This window comes from Festucalex cinctus, chromosome 3, assembly GCF_051991245.1.
Source record: "Festucalex cinctus isolate MCC-2025b chromosome 3, RoL_Fcin_1.0, whole genome shotgun sequence".
Taxonomy (NCBI): domain Eukaryota; kingdom Metazoa; phylum Chordata; class Actinopteri; order Syngnathiformes; family Syngnathidae; genus Festucalex; species Festucalex cinctus.
In genome coordinates this window covers 5188823-5214549 of record NC_135413.1, presented here as the reverse complement: position 1 = coordinate 5214549, position 25727 = coordinate 5188823, and the positions used below count along the sequence as shown (strand labels likewise).

Sequence of the window (25727 nt, the reverse complement as noted above, 5' to 3'; positions counted from 1 at the left end):
ATGTATCGGACCATCAGTTACCGAGCTAGCTAACATGGCTAAGCAATGCTGAGTGAGTGATTACGTTAATTGTAATGGTTAGAACAAATCACCGGATAAACGATAGATCAAGGGTTGCTTTTAGATAAATGTCAGATAAACAAAACGGAAAACTAGAAGGGGGGGGGGGGGGGGGGGGGGGGTCATATTTACCTCGATGCTGGCGGCGACTGGACAAAATGAACCAGGAAATAGTCAGACGAACATTGTCACACCCCCATTCCTATCTGACCAATGAAAGTTGTCGCAGCGGCTTCCAAGCTGACCAATGACAAGGCTTCTATCATCGGTTGAACGGAGGACCCCGCCCACACAACACAGAAAAAGATTCGCAACCAAAAAACAGGTTTCAATCAAAAAACAGATCCGCAACCAAAAAACAGATTCGCAACCAAAATACAGATTCGCAAACAAAACGAAAAAAATGCTTGCAAAAGATTTTATTAAAATTCAAATCCATGTTTGAAATGTTTTTTTTTGTTTGCAAATTTTTATTTTATATGAAAACCTTTTTTTGTTTGATTAAAATTTATTTGAGGTTGCAAATCCCCTTTTTGTTTGATTGAATTTTTTTTTTGATTGCAAATCCCCTTTTTGTTTGATTGAAATTTTTTTTTGATTGCAAATTCCTTTTTTGTTTGATTGAAAATAAAGACACAAATTTCTCTCCATAGCACCACCGTCCGCACGCAGCTCGAAGGAGCGCACTGTTATGTATGCATATCGTCTGAAGAGATATAAACATATCGTTTGTAAAACGAGATGGAGACTGGATTTCGAGAGAAAATTGGAGCGACGCCTTCTGAGACTTTGGAAAAATCTGCGTTGAATATACTGTATTTATTTACAGTGCTTTCAACCGGGGACTCCCGGTTTTAGATGGCGGTTAGGTGTGCATGTCTTCAACCAGCAAAAACTCCGACTAGTGGTACCTCCTTTCCAGATCATCAGCTGATTGGCTCTGGCATCAGCCAATGAGAAAGAAGAGCGCCAGATCGGGGAAAAACATGGAGGACAAGTTGAACCGTAACAGTAGTCTCAGTTGCGACAGCGAACTTACAGAAACAGTAATTTATCATAGAAACATACACACAACGTCTTTGTGTTAATTTAAAAGGTGGAAAGTACTTTCCGTAGTTCACTGAAATGTCACTGAGTGCTTCGTGTGACTCTGTCCCTCAGAAAAGAAATTTGTCGAGCCTTCTTGGTGAGTCATAAGCAACTGAAACGGCAATTTTTCCTTGAAAATATGATCAAAATCAGTATTGCTCGTGGGAATAACATCATCTCCAGTCATCAATAAAATATCTAAAATTTCCAGATGAACCACTACCTACATGAATGTAAACAGCACGTTACCTGTACTTTGTATGTAAATATATGCGCCCAAAAATAATTGAAATGACTTAGTAATTATGTAACGTGGTCCAGTTTTATTTGTGTGAGCGCCATACTTCCTAAACCTTTTGAAAACGTCAAACCACGTTTTGGTTCAACTGCCTGCTTATTTTTACAGCTGGCCGTGTTGTAAAGAAACCTAAGAAAGGAGACGGTGAGCTGCAGGAGGCAGTGATCCACCTGTTAGAGCAGCAGCTGGATCTCTGCAGCCTATTCAAGGAGATTGGGGTGAGTAAGTGATGTCCATAAGAGGTTTATAAAATTGTGTAGTTTCATTAAACTTTAAAATGGGTATGTGATAAATAATGTAATTGCAATTTGTCTAAAATTGCAATTACAAAAAAATTGTCATCTTTTGTAGTTCTGATTAATTATGTACTTGAGAGTTGAGAGTGAGACATGTTCAGACGTATGATATGTAATAGTAGTTAATGTTGTTTTTCTAGAATCCAAATCCAAGCAATCCTTTCAACACTGGGGTAGATGAGCAAAGTCATGTGAACTCTCAAGGGATCCCATTAGCTGTTGGAGGTTCACATTTGGGTAAGATTTATGTTTCTTGGCCTCATTTAAAATGCTTCATAGACATACCTAACAATTCTATAGCATCAGTGTTTGCTTGCAGGAGCTTTTGGAAAATGATAGCAGTGTTTAAAAGAAACATAATGGGTGTGATGACTCTTGTGACTGGGTTTTCTGTTCACAGTTTGTGGGTTGAGCCATCAAGCTGGGCAGCTTGGTGTCCCGTTAGCAACACTGTCAGTGAAATTGGTACTCGAGAGACTCAACGTGATTACTGGAATTGAGGGTGACAAGATGAGAGAACTTCTCGATGCTTCTCAGAGAGTTAGTATTTTTCTGGATTATTAAGTTGTGTATTATTAATTTGTCTGATCATCACTGTAGTTATTTGGATCATTTACTAAAAGTTAATTCAATTAATTACACTATCATGAAATTACACCCCCACACCTTTACAATCAACTTTGTTTCACACCTGGTTACACCAGAATTACTAATGTCAATGTTAAATGCACCACCAGTGTTCCCTTGCATTGGAAAAGCTACCCAATTGCTCCAGTGGTGTATGCAGAGCTGTATGTCACATGTTACAGATGGTCCGTCCATATTATGTTACAGAAATTACTGAATGCTAATTCGTTTCAGCCGTAACACTGATTGTTTCAGATATTTAAAAAAACATTAGTTAAATTGTTCAAACAGGCTGAATTTTGGCTTCTCGTGATCATAAATTGTTCTGTAAAGTGAATTCCTGTAGGTTGGTCTCTGTGTATATGTATGTTGTGTTCACTGGACAAATGTCAGAACTAGCCTCTTAACCTTGTATATACAACAGAGAGATTATTATTATATTATGCAATATATATGTTACTTGTTTTTGTTTCAACTTCCTTTCTACTACTATGATTTGTGAAGCTAGACTTTTTTTTTTATGATATAAAGGTACTACAGTTTGAAGGGTGTTTCCATTTAATTTACGTGAAAATCCACTCACTGATAATATCGTAAAAAATTTCAAAATTTCCATATATCAGGGTACCTTTGCTCCTAGATGGTAAATTAACGGTGTAGAAAGCTTTACTCCATCTGTGTTGTCATTAATATTGTTGTTAATATTATCTAGGAAATCTTGGAGTTTGTTCGCTTTATTTAAGTCTATTGATGTGTACAGGTCGAGGTGGGTATTCTGTTTGAGTCTACCAGAGAACTGCTATCTCACGGAGCCCTTTGCCCCAAGGGACTCTGGCAGGAGTACAGGAAGGATCAGGTGTGTGGAAAGTTTAATGTAGACTGCATGTTATTTTTTTTAAACAACTTAAAATTTCTGAAAATATAAAATGTTTAGCATAAACAAAATATATATTTTATGTCTGTTTACACATGCAGACACGGCAAATGTTCCAAATGTCTTTTGTTATGTGCAGTTGCCATTTATTCCTGATTAGGGATGAGTTGAATATGTTCTGGAAAGGGAGTAAGTATCACCCGGTTAACCTGTAAGTAACGTGGCTTTTGATTGGCTGACAAGATTTCCGTCTTTACCAACCAGTTGTGATAATGTTGATGTCATCGAATCCTTGTCTGTGTAAAAAAAAAAAAATGTCTTCAAGTGCGTCTGACAGTGCTGTCAAGTCCTTCAGATCCTGACTGCGGCTAGCAAGTTAGCCTGGCTAAACACGATGTGCAGCTGCTATGCTAAAAGTCACTAATCATCGCGGTCATGGCGGCGGATAACTTACAATTCTGACAAGACTTATTCCCACGAAAGGAGGTCGAGTAGTAATTAACAGGAGAACATTGCTTAAGCCATACTAAGCAGCTCAGCGATTGTTAAACATAGCATAAATGCCAAGTGTACCATTGTGGCCACACGAGTGCTCAATTTACTTGGGGAGTTTGCAAATGACTGCGATTGGCTGGCAACCAGTCCAGGGTGTCCCCCGCCTACTGCCCAGAGCCAGCTGAGATAGGCGCCAGCACCCCCCGCGACCCTTGAGGAATAAGCGGTCTAGAAAATGGATGGATGGATGGAGTTTGCAAATGAATTTTGTTAGTACCACACCTTGTGATTAATTTTAACTCTAAGCTACATTTCTGAGAGCCATTATGACTGAATCCATAAATGTATGATTGCCTCATGTTAAATAACACAATAAATTGATGACAAACTACTTTTGAAATTACAAGTCAGTGGAAACTGTTCACTAGTGTTGTTCCGATACCGATACTGGTATCGGCAGAGGTGCCAATACTGCATAAAAACAGTGGTATCGGTATCGGTGACTACTCACAAGTAACATGCCGATACCATTAATTCCAAAGCTAATATAGGATTTTGGATGCAGCATCTTGTGTCTTGCTGGTGCACAACATTCACTGATATGTGACATGTTCACTGCATGCCGATCTAAGATATCCTATTGGCCCTTGACTGCTCTGAACCAGTGGCAGGACAGCTTTTTCATGTTGAGGAAAAAAAAAATGAAAGTATCGGTATGGTATCGGTATCCGCCGATACTGCAAAGCTGGGTATCGGTATCGGGAGCCAAAAAACGGTATCGGAACAACACTACTGTTCACACACAAACACACACACGTATTTTACATTTATTTTAAAAGGAGATCATTTGCTTTTTTGCTTTCATGGGCCGCGTTATCTGGTCCCTGGGCCTGAGTTTGACAACTGTGTGCTACAACATACAATATGTCAGCCATAAGAAGTGGCCTATGTACTGTATGTACAGTAGGTGTGTATGTATGTATTTAATTTAGTACAGTATAACATATTTATAATCAGTGATGTTTGCTTGTTTTCACAATAGTCCTAAGTTTTGATTTTGAAATTTGAGGTCTGCACGATAAATGTTCTCAAAATAACAGTAAATGTTGTCTTTCTTTTTTTCCGGACCCTTGCGAGGAAAAAGCGCTTCGGAAAATGGATGTATGTAAATCTATTTAGCCTTGCTAAAAGAGAATGCAACCCATTCAGACATACTAAGTTTAAACAAACCCCTTCGGACCCCTAGATGATTGCAGTGGACATGACATATTTGCGTGTATAAACCAATAAAAACACATAATTTGGACGATGACAACATTTGTTTCGTGATTGTATCCTAGCTACCCAATCACATTCGCAAGATTTGCATGATGTTCATGGTAAAAATATTAAATACAGCCATACTATCCTGGTGTCCACTATAACAAATAAAAACATGAGATAACCCCCCAAAAGGTTTTTTCCATGTTGTTCATCTGTGGGAAAAGTCAAAATCAATATATTAAAAAAAAAAAAAAAAAAAAAAAAAAAAAAAAAAAAATGCCTACCAGAAAAAAAAAGAAATTGAAAAATGTGGGTATTAACTTAAATTTGCCCACCTGAAAATGCATCCTGACAAGAAAATACAGTGTTCTGCTATACACAATGTAATTTATGAAATAAAAAGTTAATTATACTGTATAACAAAAACAAAACAAAATGATTGTTCATTTGTTATTGACTATTTGCAACTCCGTGATCACGTGACTTCACCAGTGTGGACGGCGGAAGTGAATGAATGTTAAAATTAAGTGGACGGAACACAGAACAATTTAGCGACTTCGGGACTATTATACTGAATATACCAAAGTTATTATTGTGTAACTAGTTATACTAAAATCACCTCATAAATTAAATTGCCATATAATTCTTTCTTCAGTAATTTATTGTAAAATGTCAGTATTCATATCTTAATGAACGTACTGGATGTTCTAAATGAAAATAATTGTGGTTGTGTGTTTGCAGAAACTACCAAATCTGCATGTGGTGTACCTACTTCAGTTTTACAATATCCTCCAATTAACAGATATTTTAGAAAGGTAAGGAATATTTGTATTTTTATTGTTTGCATGGATAAACAAACATGTCTCCTGAAAAAAATGACTATTTTGAAGTTACAAGGTTTCGGCCTGACACCAGTGATAGATTGATCCATCTTCAGATTAATATTCGTACCAGATATTCCCATAACTTTCTTACATTGAGCTCATTAAAAACTAACTTTTTTTTGTAATAGAAAAAGCTAAACATTTGTAATGTGAGGATCAGAATTTGACACTTGACACCTTCCTGTGCCAAAGTAGTGTGGCCAGATTGCGATATGGGTTGTAGTAAATGTCCTATAGTTTTCATACTGTTATTTTGATGTGGAGGTTCAGTATTGATGTTAACGGTGGCAACTCCTCCACGGTCCGAGCCCCACCTACACAGGCTTCAAAACCGTGCCGCCACCGGATCACCTGCTTCGGAGCAGACAAGTGAGGTTTTACTAACATACACTCATGCTAGGGAAGCTGGTGTCTTTTGCATAGGCTTAGCGTTGTTGCTATGAACGTAGCATCCAAGCGTTTCACTGTCTAGTAGAGTACCGGTAATATCAGCGATGAGGAAGACGGTCAGCAACACTGTCATTGCCAGATTATGTCCAGTAATGCGCAGACAAGAACTGTGTTTATAGCATTGCACTGTGCTGTTACGTTACTGTCATACTTACTACTAGTGAAACTAGTTTGATTACGACGACCACGGCCCGTTAACGTAGCTAATGGTGAGTGATGTTGTTAATCATTTGTATTTCGATCTTTGAAAATCTGTCTTCAGAGAAAAAATGGCCAGTGGAAATAAAATGTTTGCTGTCCCGCCTTATTTGGAAATTGTGTACATACACTCCTGATCAAAATCTTAAGACCAGTTTGCAAAAAAAAAAATTGCAAGAATTTGCATTTTGCACTGTTGTATCTTAAGAAGGTTCTAAGTAGAGTTTCAGAATGCAAAAAGAAGAAATGGGAACAAGAGACCAAATGTTTTGAGCAGGCAATTTATTGAAAAGAACAGTTTAACTGAAATAGGCTGTTCATCAGCTGATCAAAAGTTTAAGACCATAGCTCAAAAAAAGCCCTAAAACAGAAATTAAAGTCTCAAAAACAGACTCAGTAATGTCTCCACCATTATTGTTGATCACTTCAAAAATTCGTGTTGGCGAGTGTTTCCAAAAGGCTTGTAGGAATGTTGCTCCAAGTGGTGAAGATGGCTTCACGAAGGGCATCCACTGTCTGGAACTGATGTCCATTTTTGTAAACTTCCCTTGCCATCCATCCCCAAATGTTCTCAATTGGATTTAGATCAAGGGAACATGCAGGATGATCCAAAAGAGTGATGTTATTCTCCTGAAAAAAAATCCTTTGTCAGACGGGCATTGCGAATTGCAGCATTGTCCTGCTGAAAAACCCAGTCATCACCACACAGACGAAGGCCCTCAGTCATGAGGGATGCCCGCTGCAACATCTCCATGTAGCCAGCTGCTGTTTGACGCCCCTGCACAACCTGGAGCTCCATTGTTCCATTGAAGGAAAAAGCATCCCAGATCATGATGGCGCCCCCTCCGCTGTGCCGTGTTGAAAAAATTTCAGGTGGCATCTCCTTGTCATGCCAGTAGCGTTGGAAGCCATCAGGACCATCAATGTTAATTTTTTTCTCATCAGAGAATAAAACTTTCTTCCAACTTTGAACGTCCCATGTTTGCTCCCATGGTGCTCCCTTGCAAAGGCCAAATGGGCAACTTTGTGGCGTTGAAGGAGACGTGGCCTTTGAAGATGTTTTTTGTTTTTGAAGCCGTTCCTTTGCAGATGCCGTCTGAGGGTTATTGGGCTGCAGTCAGCACCAGTAATGGTCTTAATTTGGGATGAGCATCGTCCCGTGTCTTGACGGACAGCCATTCGGATCCTCCGGCTCAGTGCCGGTGAGATTTTTTTGGGTCTTACCACTTGATTTTTTTGATCCATAAACCTCAGGATCTTTTAAGAAATGACTGTCTTACTGCGTCCAAACTCAGCAGCGATGGCATGTTGTGAGAGGCCTTGTCTATGCAGCTCAACAATCCTGCCACGTTCGAAGGCAGTGAGTTTTTTTTTGCTTTTCCCATCAAAAGGTCTTGACAGTGTGATTACTTGACAGAAAATGACATGGAATCCAAATTTTTGCACAGATTTGGGCTTTTATAGGATGTGGTCTTAAACTTTTGATCAGCTGATGAACAGCCCATTTCAGTTAAATTGTTCTTTTCAATAAATTGCCTGCTCAAAACATTTGGTCTCTTGTTCCCATTTCTTCTTTTTGTATTCTGAAACTCTACTTAGAACCTTCTTAAGATACAACAGTGCAAAATGCAAATTCTTGCAATTTTTTAACTGGTCTTAAGATTTTTATCAGGAGTGTATGTGTATACATTGTACACTGTTGAAATTTAACTGCTAAGTTAATCATTTTGTATTTGATGTATTATTTGAAGCATTAATTGTGTAATTGTATTGTTTTGATTTTAGTGGTTACTGCAGTTATCCGTTTTCTCTAATATATATAAAATGCTGCACGCCGTCCTGCTGTAATGTTCCTGATTTTTTGTTAAATATGAAACTTTAGATAGATTATTCAGGAAATGAATTTCTATTGTTTAGGTTGGAGGGCAGCTGGGTAGAAAGCTGGGCGACCAGTTGAAGAGTCGCCGCACGAGGGGAGGAGGTGCGGGCAGGTCTAGTGTTCCGGTGGCGTTCTCTCATGCGATAGTTGTCTTTTGTCCGACCTCTTTCCAACCATTCTCAGACACTTAAAATCCTGAATTTGATGGCATCATCTGCAGTTGAATAAGAGCTCTGATGTAATGACATTAGCTATTTGCCAGAGCACTGATTAATAAACGGCTGATCAAAGTCTCAATGTATCTCCGACAACAAAGACTGCACCGATTTTAATGTCTTTGACTTTGATTCCTCAAAGCCAGTTAATAACAGAAGCCAACTAGGCACCAACATCCGCATAAGCACTAGGTTCTCATCGAAAACCAAATACCAGTTCAGCTCAATATGCAACACGTTCCTACCTCTCCTGAACAATGTTCATGCGATGTAATGTTGGGTTCCTGGTGAAAAGGCAAAGCTGTAGCAGGTCTGATGCTCACTTACTGATTGGAGGTGAAGAGATGGGCTGGAGGTCTGAAGGCAAGCCTCGGGCGTCAACTGGGCGACCATTGAGTTGATGGTGCTGGAAAGACTGAGCAGAGTCCATAACCTCTCTCAGGAGGCGTTCGTATCTGCTGAGCAGTGCTGACGGCTTGGTGGATTGTCTCTCAAGTCTGTTGAGTCCATGACTGTGACGTGAGGAGCAAAATTTGGACCCAGGAGCAGACAAGACACAGATGTGGCAAAGGAAATGTCTTTATATATAAAAGTACAAATCAAAATCACCCAAGAGATGGTGAACCACATCAACAAAGAGCAGGGCTGGACGCAGCAGTGGTTGAGTGCCCAACGAACTGGTATAGAAAGAAAGTAAACGTCCTGGTGATGTGTCACTGAGCAACCAGAAAACTGAAAGACACCCCGCCAAGCCCAACCCTGTTCCAAAATAAAGGAACATAGCAACTGACCTCTTAAAGGACCCAAACCCAGTCACAGTAATAGTAATCCAAAAGGATCTTTAAAGCACAGGTTCTTTTAGTTTTTTTAATTATAACATACTGACAGTCATCAACATTGACAAAGTCAGCAATAAATACAACTGAATTTAATTAGCATTGCACTGAATTACATATGTAATGTAAACTGTGCGATTCTATATGGTGTTCCGACTTCCGAGGCTGTTGTACTGTATCACTTTTTTAAATCCTAAGACAGTGTTTCAGTCAAGGAACATAAATGGTACAGGAAGAGGACCTGGTTGTTAATAAAGATAAACATTTTTATCCAAAAGCCAGGTACATATGAAATTAGAAATATGGTTAAGTATTGTTGGAAAATATAATACATGTGTACTGTACAATATTGGCAGACCGGGGTGGTGGTCCCCCTTTTTAAGAAGGGGGACCGGAGGGTGTGTTCCAACTACAGAGGGATCACACTCCTCAGCCTCCCTGGTAAGGTCTATTCAGGGGTGCTGGAGAGGAGGGTCCGTCGGGAGGTCGAATCTCGGATTCAGGAGGAGCAGTGTGGTTTTCGTCCTGGCCGTGGAACAGTGGACCAGCTCTACACCCTCCGCAGGATCCTCGAGGGTGCGTGGGAGTTCGCTCAACCAGTCCACATGTGTTTTGTGGATTTGGAGAAGGCGTTCGACCGTGTCCCTCGGGGATTTCTGTGGGGGGTGCTTCGGGAGTACGGGGTGCCGGGCCCCTCGATACGGGCTGTTCGGTCCCTGTACGACCGTTGCCAGAGTTTGGTCCGCATTGCCGGCAGTAAGTCGGATTCGTTTCCGGTGAGGGTTGGACTCCGCCAAGGTTGCCCTTTGTCACCGATTCTGTTCATAACTTTTATGGACAGAATTTCTAGGCGCAGCCGAGGCGTGGAGGGGTTCCGGTTTGGTGGCCTCAACATTGCATCTCTGCTCTTTGCAGATGATGTGGTGCTGTTGGCTTCATCAGGCCGGGGCCTTCAGCTCTCACTGGAGCGGTTCGCAGCCGAGTGTGAAGCGGCTGGGATGAGGATCAGCACCTCCAAATCCGAGACCATGGTCCTCAGTCGGAAAAGGGTGGAGTGTCGTCTTCAGGTCGGGGATGAGATCCTGCCCCAAGTGGAGGAGTTCAAGTATCTTGGGGTCTTGTTCACGAGTGAGGGTGGGATGGAGCGGGAGATCGACAGGCGGATCGGTGCAGCGTCTGCAGTGATGCGGACTCTGTATCGGTCCGTCGTGGTGAAGAAAGAGCTGAGCCAAAAGGCAAAGCTCTCGATTTACCGGTCGATCTACGTTCCAACCCTCACCTATGGTCACGAGCTGTGGGTCGTGACCGAAAGAACGAGATCCCGGATACAAGCGGCCGAAATGAGCTTCCTCCGCAGGGTGTCCGGGCTCTCCCTTAGAGATAGGGTGAGAAGCTCGGTCATCCGGGAGGGACTCAGAGTCGAGCCGCTGCTCCTCCGCGTTGAGAGGAGCCAGCTGAGGTGGCTCGGGCATCTGGTTCGGATGCCTCCTGGACGCCTCCCTGGGGAGGTGTTCCGGGCATGTCCCACTGGCGGGAGGCCCCGGGGACGACCCAGGACACGCTGGAGAGACTATGTCTCTCGGCTGGCCTGGGAACGCCTCGGGATCCCGCCGGAGGAGCTGGTTGAAGTGGCTGGGGAGAGGGAAGTCTGGGTTTCCCTCCTGAAGCTGCTGCCCCCGCGACCCGACCCCGGATAAGCGGAAGAAGATGGATGGATGGATGGATGGATACTGTACAATATAAACTGTATTTTTATGGATTGGTGGCAGGTGGCTGTGTCTCGCCCGCTTAATACCCAGAAATGGATTTCTCGTGTGTGTGTGTGCTGCACACGTGTGCGTTTGTATAAAGATTTTAACAACGCTCTTCAACATGTGATAAATCATGGGGGGGTGGGTGGATTCGGGCTACAACATATCTTAGGGACAAATTCAAGCTCTTCGCGATAACCTGTGTTGCATTAAAAGCAACACTAAAGAACTTTCACTTTATGTCGATTATGGCGGCGCCATGTGGAAAAAGCGTTAATGTTATGCCAGGCTGAAGGAAGACCACATTTTTCATGAGCACAAGCACATTGCATTTTTTTTTTTTTAAGCTCACGCCAGCGGGTGAAAGCCGGGCCAATGTTGATCGTTGACTTTCCTTTTATCTGGGGAGCTTCCATTTTTCTTTTTTTTTCTCCTCAGACAAAACCTTTCAGTTGTTTCTTGTTCTTTCTTACTTGTCTTGTTTACCTTCGTCAAGTATGGTTTATCACTCCCTTTCTGGATGAGACAGATTTTAGCTTCAAATAATAAAGAAATAAAAGTGAAAACAATACTCACATCCATCAGTCCATGCTTTTTTTTTTTTTTTTTTTTTTTTCTCGAACTAGTCAAGTCATGTTCTCAGTTCCTGTTTTGTTGCTTGTTTTAGTGACGAAGAAGTGAGGTTGTGGTTGGTGCCACAGCTGAAGGCTCTGTGTAGTTGGACACCTCCTCAGGGTGAAAAAGAGGCGGTGCAAGCTCAACAGAAAGTATTGACAAGTAAGGACACCCTGTCGTTCATCTGGTGTGTTTCAGAGAGATGTGTTAATGCCAGCATACAGGACTGGATCAGCACAGTCACATAAATATGTTGTCCCTTTTGCCCATCTTCCATACTATTTAGTACTAGCAGAGCAGTCCAGTAAATAACATATTATTTACATCATTTGAAGGAGGAATAGTAGAATAGGCTACAGTGAACACCCGCTATTCGGGAAGGATAGTGACCGAGCCCAGCCGACAATTTTCCATGAATAATTGACATTCTCCTAAATATGATGATAATTGCCCATGTTAATATTTGTTTAAACCATACATATATCTAACATTTTCAAACATTGTTGTACCCTTGAAAATTAAAATTATGTAGTAAAAATCTTAATGCTCATCATTAACACTCACATATGGCTTCATAATGTAAATTTTCAGGGTTATTGGATTTTTCATTTCTTTTTTTTGTTGTGGTTTTGTCTTGTTTTTCCAAATTAAATTAGGTTTAATTCGTTTTTGAGTGCGTTTATTTTATTTTTTTATTTTTACTTTTTTTATTTTTTTTTTATTTTTTATTTTTTTAGGTAATGCATTCAGTTTAATTGAGTTTTTATTATTAAGTATATTTTTTATATATTATAAAAATATATTTTTAATATGGGATATTTCTTGTGAGCAAAATGTATGTAATAAAGGTCATAGTAATACATGGTATAATAAAAACGCAACAAAATGTATAATTAAAAATACTAAGCAGATGAACAATATGTACTTAATACTGCTTCTAGGATTAGATGTGTCCAGTGTCACAACATACATAAAATTATTCACAAGGCACATGCTATAATGGGCTTTGTTTAAATTAAATTAAATTGTTTAATTTAAAGAGCACCTGTTATGTGTTAATTTTTTCGACATTTAATGTTATGAGGACATCTTCAAGAAAATGTATCCACTGCACGTACATGCCCATACTCGTTTTATAATCAGTTAATTACTTGCCTAATTTAAAATGGAAATAAAATTACCCCTATGGGACTTACGACTTCCATAAGTCACACACCCACGCTGTTTCCGGTTACTGTTGCAACATAATAGGCCGTGTTCTTGCACTGCCACCCTTTTCCCCCTCAGTGCATTCCGGTTGATGGGTGCGAGTGTGTAGGGTCTCTCAGTTCTCAGAGTGCTTCAGAAAGCTGAGACACCATACACACTCACATCCATCAACGAGAACGCGCAATTGAGAGGCACAAGAGTGGCAGTGCAAGTATTGTGCCTGTATGTTGTAACTGGTGCTGTCAAACGATTAAAAATTTTAATCTGATTAATCACACTTTTTAATTTTGATTAATCACAATTAATCAGCTAAATTACTTGCGTATTCACGTAATTTAAAATAAATACAAAATACCGTAATATTTTGACATTAAGTCATTTTATTATCTGAATGTCATTTGCAAACATTGAATGCATGTACGCAATTGCATGCATGCGTGTATTGCTCAAAACGTAACAGCATCATATCAATTGGGTGCAATTCAGCAATTATTAATTAAACATAAATTACTTTTGTTTTATCTAAAGTCCCGTCGGGGTGTTTTTTTAAAGCGAAATTTGCCACTGAGCACACCAACTGGAGTCATCCCGCTCATTTTGGAACAACAGGTGTAGGAAATGCCGTGCATTGACGTCATCACTGACCCACGCAGCCTTCAACGTAATCATCCGCGGTTACGTTCAAGGCTCAAGTGCGGTCAAAAAAAAAAAAGAATGCGATTAATATGCGTTAATACGTGATTAATGCAACATTTTTCTGTGATTAATTAATCTATTAAGGCTTTAACTTTGACAGCCCTAGTTGTAACACTAACCAGAAACAGCGTGGGGTGTGAAAATGAAGATTCAAAAGTTTTCCTGTTAAGCCATTTGTTATACTCTGACAACAGAACATTTATTAAAAACTTCTTTCCGTTAGCTATCTTAGGTGCATTGGTTGGCGTGGGCTTCCAGTCGAGTCAGAATCCAGCAGCAGTGGCGAAGAAGTGCATTCTGCTCTGCATTTCAGTCCTGGATGACATGCTCTTCTGTGAGTCATTCCTCACACATCATTAGCTACTTTCTTTGCTATAATACAGTAAATTTGATGTACAGAGCTCCAAAACGCTCACATTTCTAGTAGAAGTGGAACAGTAGAAAGTGTTAGAAGATCAAACATTTTGGGGTCTATTTCCGTTATCGATGCATGTGGAAATATTGACATCCTAATTTTCATGCCTCACTGCGCTTGTTTGGGAATTTGACTGACCATTACCATTCTGCACAGAGATATGTGTACCGCGATGGTCATTCGGTGACTTGCAAATCTGTATAGTATATAAAAACAAATGATTAAGGTGAACGGAGAAAAAAATGTCAGCGAACGCAATTACATCTGGTATCGACAATGGTATTGCGATGGTATGTCCTCCGACCCGACATTTTGGTGGCAGAAAGCCGTCTACACCAGTAGTTCTCAAACTTTTTACACCAAGTGCCACCTAAAATATACTATGACCAACATTAAAATGCAATAGCATAGTAGGCCTCAAGTGTTCATAAAAAGCAAGGCAGAGGTTTCATTCAAAATTAAATATTATTTAATATTATTTTATGGTATGCAAGACCGGTTGGATGCTGTATTCCAACAAGTGTTATAAGAGTAACGACATAGGGGTATATTTACGAAGAATGCGTCTGGTAATAACGCGAAATATTGCACCACAACTGCACCCGCAGTCTGCTCCCAGTTAGCCACCTATTCACTCAGGATATTGCTCGAATCATACACCGGCGCAAACACGGCCACAAAACTGACGGCTTGGAGCTCTCTCTCTCTCTCTCTCTCTCTCTCTCTCTCTCTCTCTCTCTCTCTCTCTCTCTCTCTCTCTCTCTCTCTCTCTCTCTCTCTCTCTCTCTCTCTCTCTCTCTCTCTCTCTCTCTCTCTCTCTCGCTCTCTCTCTCTCTCTCTCTCTCTCTCGCTCTCTCTCTCTCGCTCTCTCGCTCTCTCTCTCTGTCTGTCTCTCTCTCTCTCTCTCTCTCTCTCTGTCTCTCTCTCTCTCTCTCTCTCTCTCTGTCTCTCTCTCTCTCTCTCTCTCTCCCTCTCTCTTTTTCTCTCTCTGTCTCTCTATATGTGTATATGTGTATATATATATGTATATATATATATATATATATATATATATATATATATATATATATATATACATATATATGTCTGTCTGTCTGTTAGGGCTGGGTATTGCCGCCAACCTTACGATACGGTACGTGTCACGATACAGGGGCAACGATACGATACGTGTTGCGATACATATGTATCCCACATAAGACACATTTTATTTCGTTTTTTCCAACAAAATATACAAAATTTGGTACATTAACACACGTGCCATGTTAAGTTTATAAGTAAATAAAGGTTGACATTCTTCCTCTGCTTTAATTTTTCTTAGCAAGACACAGTGTCCAATCACTGGTGAGCTATTTTGCATTAATTGAAGGCAATTAACTTCAAAGACGCTGCTGGTTTTTATTTTTTAGGTACAATGCAAGCTGCAAAGGCAAACGTTAACTGCCTATTTAAAGTTAACAAGCAATATCAATTCTGACGCCTGCGTATCGATACGTGTATTGTAATGAGGCCCGCAACGATATATTGCCGAATCGATTTTTTGAGAACACCCTTCTGTCTGTGTGATCAGCCGCGTTTGTTGTGCCGCAAATGGCATGCACTGCTGTCATGATCCCAGGATCGAGGTTGAGGCAGGTTATTACATCATGCTTTCCAAAAACGTTATTTGCGTCACGCAAACGCGGTGTGGCTATTTGCGCTGGCGTTAGTGAATTAGACGTTGCATATCAATGAGTCTCATTTGCATTGGGGTGGGCATATTTTGTGTCAAATGTATGCAAATTACCTAATTTACATATGCACAAATAACACCGGCCCACCGTGGCACAATCTGGTTGGCCGCGCACTTAGTGACGGATTTCCCCATCTGCGCGTGTTTAATGAATTAGGCGCTCCCGGATTGCTCCATTTTAACTGGTTAGCGCCGTGCGAAGGCGACGCAAACCTTTAGTGAAAAGGCTCCATACTATGGGGCCCATCGTGTTGTAAACCGTCTTGGTGTCGGTGCGCAATGTCGTAAAACTTATATGATAAAGTTAGCGCTCGTGAGCACACAGTTGTTGTCTGCATATTATTAGGCATAATCTGGCGATGATCTCTTTGCATGGCTGCCCTTGTTCCATTCTGTGGCTCCGCTGCCGCTGGTATGAATCTATTAATCTGTTAAATGATCCCAGCAATTAGCTGTAACGCAGACTTTTGAAAACAGTGACAAAAAGGTAAACCTAATTAACTTGTGCATCTATGACATTTATCAATGACCACAACAGAACTATTAATCACTAATGAATAGTTTTTTTCTATATTATATGTGTTATATTTCTATGGCTGTACTTTGATTTACTCATGTAGGTCTAAATAAATTATTTTGTCTAAATTATTTTTAAATAAATTATTAATTTCATTTTTAAAGTATGTGTATGTGTGTTTTTCCCTTCAGGGCTTCTGGACACTGTGGATAGGAATTCAATACAGACGTTATCTGATACTGCAACTGAAAGATGGTTTTGTTTTTATTTGTTTCATTCCTGAATATATTTGTATTTGTTTGCCATTATGTGTGTTTATAAGTATTCAAGGAAATAATTGCTTCCCAAAATTCTTTATTGGGTGTAATGACTGATGTAGCTTTTTTTCTCACTCTTGTTTTATGTGCTGTATTTGATGCAGGTGTCAGCTATTTGATACCTCATTGTGTGACGCTTCAGCTTCTCCAGACACCCTTCAGAACTTTTTCACACACTCGCTTACACAGATCCTCACATACAAGTCTCAACTTGCAGGTAAATACATGCAGCTGACCCACTATATTGATTTAGTATTGCTTTTAAAAATGAATCATATGCAGTTTTACTAGTTCTAGCATCTGAATAAGATTCACAGTACAATTTGGGTGCAACTGAAATATGAATTCTGCTAACTATTTCTTTAGTGTCAGATGCAATTGCTGTCCAGAACAAGTGGACCTTTGCAAAAGCCAGTCCGCTGCTAACGTCTCTTTTCCGTAGGGTGAGTGTGAGTCTCACACGATAGCGAAATTTGCAATTTGAAAATGTTCGGGAAGGCTCCTTATACAGCACAGGGGTGGGCAAACTCGGTCCTCGAGGGCTGGAGTCCTGCAGGTTTCAGATGTTTCCCTTCTCCAACACAGCTGATATATGATATACGCACTGTTTCTCTCATATTGTTTGGAAACTCTGAACGTTGTTCAAATAAGCCCTTTGGTTATTTAGAGAAAAACTGAGCCCAGTGCAGGCAGTACAACAAAAGTAAAGAGCTGCATATAATAGCATTTTTTCTCTTTTTCTTTTATAACATTAACCAGATTCTCAGAATGCGTGTTTTACATTATCCCGGGAAGATAGTGAAATTTGGTTCCATCATCCTCTGGTTTAATGGAAGATGGAGGATGAGCTATCCCCCCCATCCACAAACATACTCAACAGTCATTAGATGAGCAAGTCAATTGTGTGAGTTACGTAACAATACAGTTCATGTATCAATCTATGATTGTATGAATTTTCCATCAAATGTCAGTTTATACGGGCTAGTTTTGTATCAATAGCAACTTAACAATGTACTGTATTTGTGCAAATGACAATGTTTGTTGGACTTACTATGGTTGGTTCTTAAGTTTTGTTGTTGTTGTTTTTTTTTAAAGTTAACTGTGGTCTTCAGTGTGACACAGCTGCTACATCACCTGCAGCAGGTTTTAGAGACCCGTGAGGTCAGCTGGAAACATGTCCTGTGCTTCCTCTCCACACTCCTGGTGTACAATCCTTCTGCGCAATCCAGTTTGAGAGGTAACACTTAATGGAGCCATTGTAGTCTTGAGGAAGATAATCATGCTTAGTGGAAGTCGAGTCAATTTTTTTTCTCTGCAGGACTTTGTTCTATGTGTCTGCACTAGTCTAAAGGCAGTATTCAGATTTATATTGCATCCATGGAATAATAAACAGAATAATCCACTTGTTTTCAGCCCTCCAAAGAGGCTGATATTGTGTGCCAAGCTCAAACTTTTTTTTTTATTGTTCACGATGGTCGCGATGCCAGATTATCAGATAAATTAGTCCTGTGTCTTGAACCGGGCGAGTGGCCACACAAGTCTAATGGCGACCAGACTCCGCCCAATCAACGTGTGCTCTCACCAAGAACGCAGTCCGACCGATGGCACAGGTCGTCGGGGAGGACTGGACAAGAAGAAAGAGTCCAAGCAGCAGGGAAACGGTTTGACGGCATGCAGGACGGTGGGACACAAGTGCGAGTCATAATTAGAAGTACAACATTTAAAAGCATTTAAAAACAAAAGAAATACACATTGTTTAGTTTAGTTTAGTTAGTTTATTAATGATTGTGTACTGTGATTATAGAGGCGTGGTTACCAACCTTTTTGAAGCTGAGAGCTGCTTCTTGGCTACTAATTAGTGTGAAGGATAACCAGTTTGAGACACACTTCTGAAATTACAAATGTTCTCAAATTACCTTTAATCATATGTTATCAGCTTGTTCTGTTATTATTAACAATTAGTGATATTAATTTGTCATTTTCTGTAAGTTATTCTTGGTTTTACAGAAGAGTACTAACAATTTATCTTGCGTGTTTATAAATATTGAAATTCTATGTAATTTATTTTCTGTTTTTGTTGTGCCTGTCATTGTAATTTTGTTTTCAACATATGTTGGTCATTTGTGGTTGTGTCTGATGTTTACACCATCTCCTCTCAGTGCTTCTGTCCAGATTGCTGACTTGTGCATTTGATGGTTATGACTTGGAGAGCATGATAACAGCATTCTTGTTGGCACGACAGGGGGCACTGCAAGGACCTGCCATCTTCCCTTCTTACACCGACTGGTTCAAGGTTCAGTATTCTTCCCGGGTTCTGTTTTGCATGAATCATGAATGTTGTTAATATCTTGTGACTTACATGGAATATATTAGGGGTGTTAAAAAAAAATCGATTCGGCAATATATCGTGATACTACAGCACGCAATTCTCGAATCGATTCAATAGGCAGCCGAATAGATTTTTTAACATCCATTTTTGATGAAAAAATATTCAACAAAACGACTAACTTTCACACATTAAGCATGGAAGAATGTTATATTAATGGAACATTAAGCCTTAATATTTTATTTCAATATTTAAATACATGGCTCACAGTTATAACACTGAAGTTTGAGATCAATAAATAATAAATTTTCACACAAATCTTACAGTGTACATGTACAAGTTTACTGAATGGTATTTTCTAAATTGAGTAAAAAAAAATCGTAACAATCGACTTCATGTCGGGATTAATCGGTATCGAATCGAATCGTGACCTATGAATCGTGATACGGATCGAATCGTCAGGTATTAGGCAATTCACATCCCTAGAATATACATTAAAACAAGCCCTGTACTGTACATAAAATTTGTCACCTCATATGCTATATTTCAATGGTCACCAACATGGTACCTTTGGGCACCAAGTCGTTCCCAATGACCACGGGCCCGTTCTAAAATTTGCTCACCAGTGAGAGATGCAAGTGATCATTTATTAAAAATATAAACTTGCAGAAAGTTTTATAATTAAAGTGTTGCTGTTAAATCATTGTTGAGAATTATGAATAACACGTGTTATTTCAGAAGTGTGTATCAAACTGGTAGCCATTTTAGATACCTTAATCACTACTCAAAAAGTAGCTCTCAGTTTTAAAAAGGTTGGTGACCCCTGCTACTCTATATTTGAATCTTTATGTGCCGGTACTTTAAAAGTCATCATCTCATATCACAAAATATGATTTTTATATCGGTTTTGTTTTCTTTTTTTGTTACAGGAGTCTTTTGGTGGGGCCAGTGGCTTCCACGCTACCAGCAAGAAATCTCTGGTGTTTTTGCTCAAGTTTTTGTCTGACTTGGTTCCATTTGAACCTCCACAGTACCTCAAGGTAATCTGATGCACGTTAAGTGGTACATGAAGCCAGAATTTATTGGTAAACCCTGAACACATCAGATAAACATAAAGCACATTTTGCTAGACATTTTACGGCTTTTCAAAGTACAAGACCAGTCAATTTACATGTGAGGTTGTTGTGAATAGTGCAAATTAAAAATGTGTCAAAATAAAACGGGAAAAAATGTCCAATTTCTGCCTGTAAGGTGCACCTCCTCCACCCTCCGTATGTACCTGTGAAATACCGCAGCCTCCTGATGGAGTATGTCTCCTTGGCCAAGACGAGACTTGCTGATTTCAAGGTAAAATTCAGAGGGGAGGGAATAATTTTGTGGCATTCAATATTTATCACATTCGTTGTTTTCTAGCAATGGTTTTGAATGTGAAATGTCTGCTTTTTCAGGAATCACTAGAGAATATGGGTCTCTATCAGGATATTTCGAGTGCGGGAGATGCACCATTCCAGGTACAGTGACATCTTGTGGTTGAACAGATGTGTTATTGGCAGTGAGGGGGTGAGATGGACTTGATAAAGTTTTTCCCATATATGTGTGTTTATGTGTGGGCTACTGTGCCAGGCTATACAGGATGTGGAGAAAGCCTCATCTCTTTTTGAGAGTACAGGAAAAATCTCTGCCACTGTTATGGAGGCCAGGTACTCTTAATTGTACAAGTAAATTTGTCACAATAAATGATTTTTTGGTATTTATAGTCTCTTTAGCTTTTCACCTATTTTTTTTTTTTATTAGTATACATGCCATGTTTTAATTCTCTTGTATCAGTTATGTAATGGTAAAAGTAAAAAAGAAGATAATACAGTAATAAAGTATTGTTTTTAAAGTAAAGCAATCTTGTCCTCACAGTATCTTCCGTCGGACATATTTTCTCACTCAGTTCCTTCCTGCTCTGCTCAGACCAAGAGTGGTGAGTCTTGTCTTGATTTATTCATTGTGTATAATCCCTTTTTATTGAGCATTTGCATTGTACAATGTATATCTGCAATCATTTATACACATATACAGTACATAGATATAATGGAAGCAGTTTTTTAAACAGCGTAATGCCCATATTTTACACATTTTACAGTGCAATCAAAACCCACAGGCAAAAAGCCTGTCGTGCGCATTGCGCACACCAACACTCAAACAAAAGGAGATACTTCACTATAAAAAGAGAGACAAGAAATACCCCAGGGTCTTGTTCTTGCCAATAGGTGAGGGTGGGAACATAAAGTGAGAGCTCTGCTTTCCAGCTCAGCTTTTTCTTCAACAGAGTGATGCAGAGTGTGTATCACTGTAGATGCACACCTTAGCACATTTGTCAATAAGATTCCAAGGTACCGTACTTTGAAGTTGAAACTCCTCCATTTGGGGCAGGATTGCACACCCAAGAGGGCACTCCACCCTTTTCCAGCTAAGGAGCATGTTTTTGAAGGTGCTGTTTCTCATCCCAGCCACTTCACAAGCAATTGTGAACTGCTCCAGTGAGCGTTGAAGATCACACATTGATGGAACTAGCAGAAACATTATTACTATCAGCAAAAAGAAAACATGCGATACTTAGGTACTGAGCTACACCTCGGCTGCACCTAGAAGTTCTGTTAATGAAGGTTATGAATAGAATCCGGAACAAAGGGAAGCCTTTGTGGGGTGCAACCCTCACTGAAATAATGTACAAGACAGCTTACTGCTGCTAATGTGGACCAAAATCTGACACCAGCTGTGCAAGGACTAAACGGCTGTATCAGGAGGTCTCGCTGCAGTATACAGCATCAAGCCCCTGACAACTTGAGCTCCCAGGTCTTTGGGGACACACAATCCCTTCCAGGCTTCCACTAAGATAGTGTAGCAACTTAAGGGGGGTTATGGTTATGTAATTGGCAAAAATAAGGGTTTAAATTCTATTTCATGAAGAGGACTAATTATTTTGGCCTTGTCTAACAATACTACATAACTTTAGGATTAGTTGTAATCACTTGACAATTTCCCCATCACATTCTTTCTATTTAATTACTTTTATTCATCCATAGTTAGTGAACATAGTTTATATATTAGAATGTCTCGGGATATATCTCAGATGCCTCAGAATGATGTGGATTTGCTTTTGACAATTTTAGCTTCCTGTAAAAGCAGACACTCAAATGAGCTTCATCGAAGCCCTGAAAAGGTGAGGAGTTGGCTCTTTACTGTTCTTTTTAATGCAAGTTGTGTTAACTTGAAATTTTATGGGTGTCTTTTTGTTTTCATTATTTCCAAATATTTATTCTCAGTACTTCATGAAATGTCCCTCTCCCCAGCCACTTCACTGAATTGAAAGCAACACACAATAAATAGGTGATTCATAACTGGTGGGTCAACACCCAAAAGTGGGTTGCAGATTCAATATGGGTAGGTCGCAGACAGGTAGTTAAAAAAATGATAGGGGGTTTGGCACATGCACAAATGGACCCTCTAGTGGTGCTCCAGCACCAGTCCTTTTGCCTTGTATGAGAAAAGCCCTTTACCTGGAGTTTGTTTTTGTTGTTTTTCCATATTTTTTTTTTATATTACATTATTTTAATTACTATCCTGATGAGAAAAAAATTATAAACTATTACTACCTTAAAAAATAAATAAATGAAAATATTACTATATCTATTATACTCCGGAAAATGCTCACTTCCAGATGTTAACTTCAGGTAACTATTAGCATTTAAAAATGTTATTTACTTTATAATAGATGCTGCTGATTTTTTAAAATTAAAACCAAAAATAAGTGAAAATTTTGCATTTCAGATATTTAGAAATTTTGGAAAACGTTATTTACTGTAGAGAACAATACAGAGCTTTTTATTTGTTTTAAGTTTTTATTTGTAGAAATTGTAATGTTGATGAATAATCTTTATATCGATTTTCAGGTTAGTGATTTATTAGCATAGCATTTGGTTAGTTTATTTAGCATAGCCTGTGGTAGAATAGAAATTATTTAGATCGTAGTTTTCACTGTTGCTGTTAATCAGAGCCAGATCACACCCAACTCTCTCCTCACTAACAAGCTTACCTCCATTGAGCGCTGTTTTCAAATAATCGTGAGGGGTGGAACAGGAGTCTGATTGGGGGGTGAGTTGCACTTTAAGAAGACATTCTAAAAAACAAAGCTATCCATCCATCCAACTGTTGTCTAAATATGCTTAAAGACATTTCAACAATAATAATTGTCATTGTTGGATTTTTTTATTTTTTTTTATGCTGTTTTTCCTTATTGAAAGTTGGTATATCCATATATCGGTTATCAGCCTCCTTAACTACTTTGTATTGGTATCAGCCCTGAAAAGCACATATCTGTTTATTTTATGAAAAGCCAACACATTTTTTTTTCTAATCATTAATCATTGTTTATGTAGTAGTTTAATATTCTTATTTATTGATGTAGTTGAGAATTGACATTGAGCTATGATAATTGCTTAGACAATTGTTTTTATTGTTGTGTTTAGAGCAGATAAGATTCCTGCAGCACAGTATTCATCATACATGGAATCTTGTCAGAGACTAAGACAACAAGAAAGTGGGTCATCTTTAATTTAACACACACATGCACACAAAACTACAATTATGTGAAAATGTTTGATGTTTTACTTTTGCACATGCTGTGATTACAGGGAATACTTTATGTGAGGAGAGTCATGTTGATCCTCTGCATATCATAAAACTTCAGCTGCAGGTGCAAAGAAAGCTTGTCTTGGATGGAAATGATGACGGTAGGTTCACACTGGTGAATGCTTTTCTTTTTTTCTTTTTTGTTTACTGGGTATAAGACATCAAATTCTGTATGGGAGAGACCTTTCCGTAGCACTTTAAGTTGCATTTTACAGCTTGTTCACACTGCATGATGCTTCTGAACCCAACTAGAACCCATCGCAAACAGTTAGCCACTCATCTGCGCATTAGGCAAATTAATATGTGGACACCCTGCGATGTGAACTGTGCAAGCCTGCATCGCGTTCTGATGCTCTCCATACACTATGTTGTACCAAATTACTTTAGGTATAATTACAGTGTAGGTCTTGACATCTCTGTTTGCATACAAAAAAGAAAACCCAAAACATTACATCGAACCAAATATTGTCTGTATGAGTTAATAGCACTTTAACATTACCACAGAATTTAGATTATTCAATGTCCTGGATTGAAAAAAATAACAGCACAGCGCATCTTGTCCATGAATTATGGCGTTGGCCCTGATGAAAATGACGTCCTGGTGGTCTCTGGGTAATGGCTGCACCATTTGTCGTTCAGTCAGGCTTGATTGTGGTTTTAATTTCTGGGTTTCTTTCACACATGGGTTTCAAATTTAATACAAGAGATGCAAGAACACACATGGTGGGTGTTGAACTGGAAAATGTTAATTTTGAGGGGATGTCAATCAAGTAGGATATTCCTGATCTAAAGTTGACCATAATGTTCCATCAGATATGTCAGCTCACCTGTCAAAGATCTCCAACACTCTGAGCTTCATCTTTCCTGGTCTTCCTGATGACCTTTCGGAAAAGAAAGTCATCAAACTGAAAACTGACATGCTTTCATTGCCAGAGCTCCACTTGCAAGTATGGACTGAAATCAGCTCTTGTTGAAGCTCTTTTATCAGTTTGCTGCTCTTATGCATTTGTTCTTCATGTTACTTGCAAATCTCCTCTCCTTCTCATCCTCAGGTTGTCGACGTGATTTTAAAACACTTTTGCCAGTGCATATTAGATGCTTCCAAAGCACTCCCTCCAAATAAGTGAGCAATCCTTTTAGAACATTGAAATACAGTAAATGTTACTTGAATTGTTGCAGCACTACACACAATACACACCCATTTGTGTTTTTACAAAGTACAGGGCTCACCAACATAGTGCCTGTGGGCACCAGATAAGGAGCACACCATCACGAGTAGCCCACAGACCTGTTCTACAAATACCAGTGATGATGAGACATTGTAACTTCCTAGGAATTTTGTGAATGTAAAGTAGTAGATGTAGATGTACATACAAAAACTAAATGTCACTTAATGACACAAAAATGCTTTGAATCGTCAGCGAAATTCACAGGCACATCTCTACTCATGTCCCCTTCAATCTCTGAAAATATCACAATTGCCACACTACAGTAGTATTTGGATTTTATGGCCATTCAGGCTTCTTCTCACCATAAAGTTATTATACATCACAAGTGTAACAACTTGCACTTCTGCCGGATAGCCACAGATGAAACAAAGATGCCCAGTTGAAACAGTGAGGAAAATAAGTATTTGAACACCCTGCGATTTCACCCACTTAGAAATTATGGAGGGGTCTGAAATTTTCCTCATAGCTAGGTGCATTTTCACATATTGCATGTTTGTTGTAAATAATTTATTTGGATGTTTGTGCTGAAAATAAGTATCTGAACATGTGACAAATAGCAAAAATCCTGGCCCTCAAAGACCACTTTCAAATAGTCCAACTTCGATCCACTTATTAATCTACCTGAGCAGCACCATTTTCAGGTTGTTAGGTACATAAAAACACATGTGCACCTCACAATCTGTCAGACTAGAATGGCCAGTATTGCCAAAACCAAAGACAAAAGGACAAAATGTTAGACATTTTCCACAAGGGTGAAATTCTGCGTTCCTAAACGACAT

At 39.3% G+C, this 25727-nt stretch overlaps 1 protein-coding gene across 4 annotated transcripts in view; it reads left to right on the top strand.

The window, feature by feature from the left end:
- The first annotated feature begins 762 nt into the window (after window positions 1-762).
- Window positions 763-25727, top strand: part of fanca (FA complementation group A) — a 58436-nt gene continuing 33471 nt past the window's right edge. For 2 of the 4 annotated variants that reach the window (XM_077515528.1, XM_077515527.1), the window contains exons 1-23: window positions 773-1246; window positions 1556-1665; window positions 1884-1980; window positions 2144-2283; window positions 3131-3226; window positions 5744-5817; window positions 11883-11992; window positions 13959-14069; window positions 16588-16651; window positions 16818-16930; window positions 17080-17156; window positions 17809-17950; window positions 18873-19006; window positions 19969-20079; window positions 20291-20386; window positions 20488-20550; window positions 20663-20739; window positions 20948-21008; window positions 22201-22250; window positions 23557-23627; window positions 23722-23820; window positions 24533-24666; window positions 24772-24842. In XM_077515528.1, coding sequence (XP_077371654.1) covers window positions 1186-1246; window positions 1556-1665; window positions 1884-1980; window positions 2144-2283; window positions 3131-3226; window positions 5744-5817; window positions 11883-11992; window positions 13959-14069; window positions 16588-16651; window positions 16818-16930; window positions 17080-17156; window positions 17809-17950; window positions 18873-19006; window positions 19969-20079; window positions 20291-20386; window positions 20488-20550; window positions 20663-20739; window positions 20948-21008; window positions 22201-22250; window positions 23557-23627; window positions 23722-23820; window positions 24533-24666; window positions 24772-24842 — 2162 coding nt within the window. In that variant the 5' untranslated portion in view covers window positions 773-1185. Of the gene's footprint in view, window positions 1247-1555; window positions 1666-1883; window positions 1981-2143; window positions 2284-3130; window positions 3227-5743; window positions 5818-11882; window positions 11993-13958; window positions 14070-16587; window positions 16652-16817; window positions 16931-17079; window positions 17157-17808; window positions 17951-18872; window positions 19007-19968; window positions 20080-20290; window positions 20387-20487; window positions 20551-20662; window positions 20740-20947; window positions 21009-22200; window positions 22251-23556; window positions 23628-23721; window positions 23821-24532; window positions 24667-24771; window positions 24843-25727 lie in introns of all 4 variants that reach the window. The other 2 variants (XM_077515530.1, XM_077515529.1) reach the window with 2 other exon arrangements.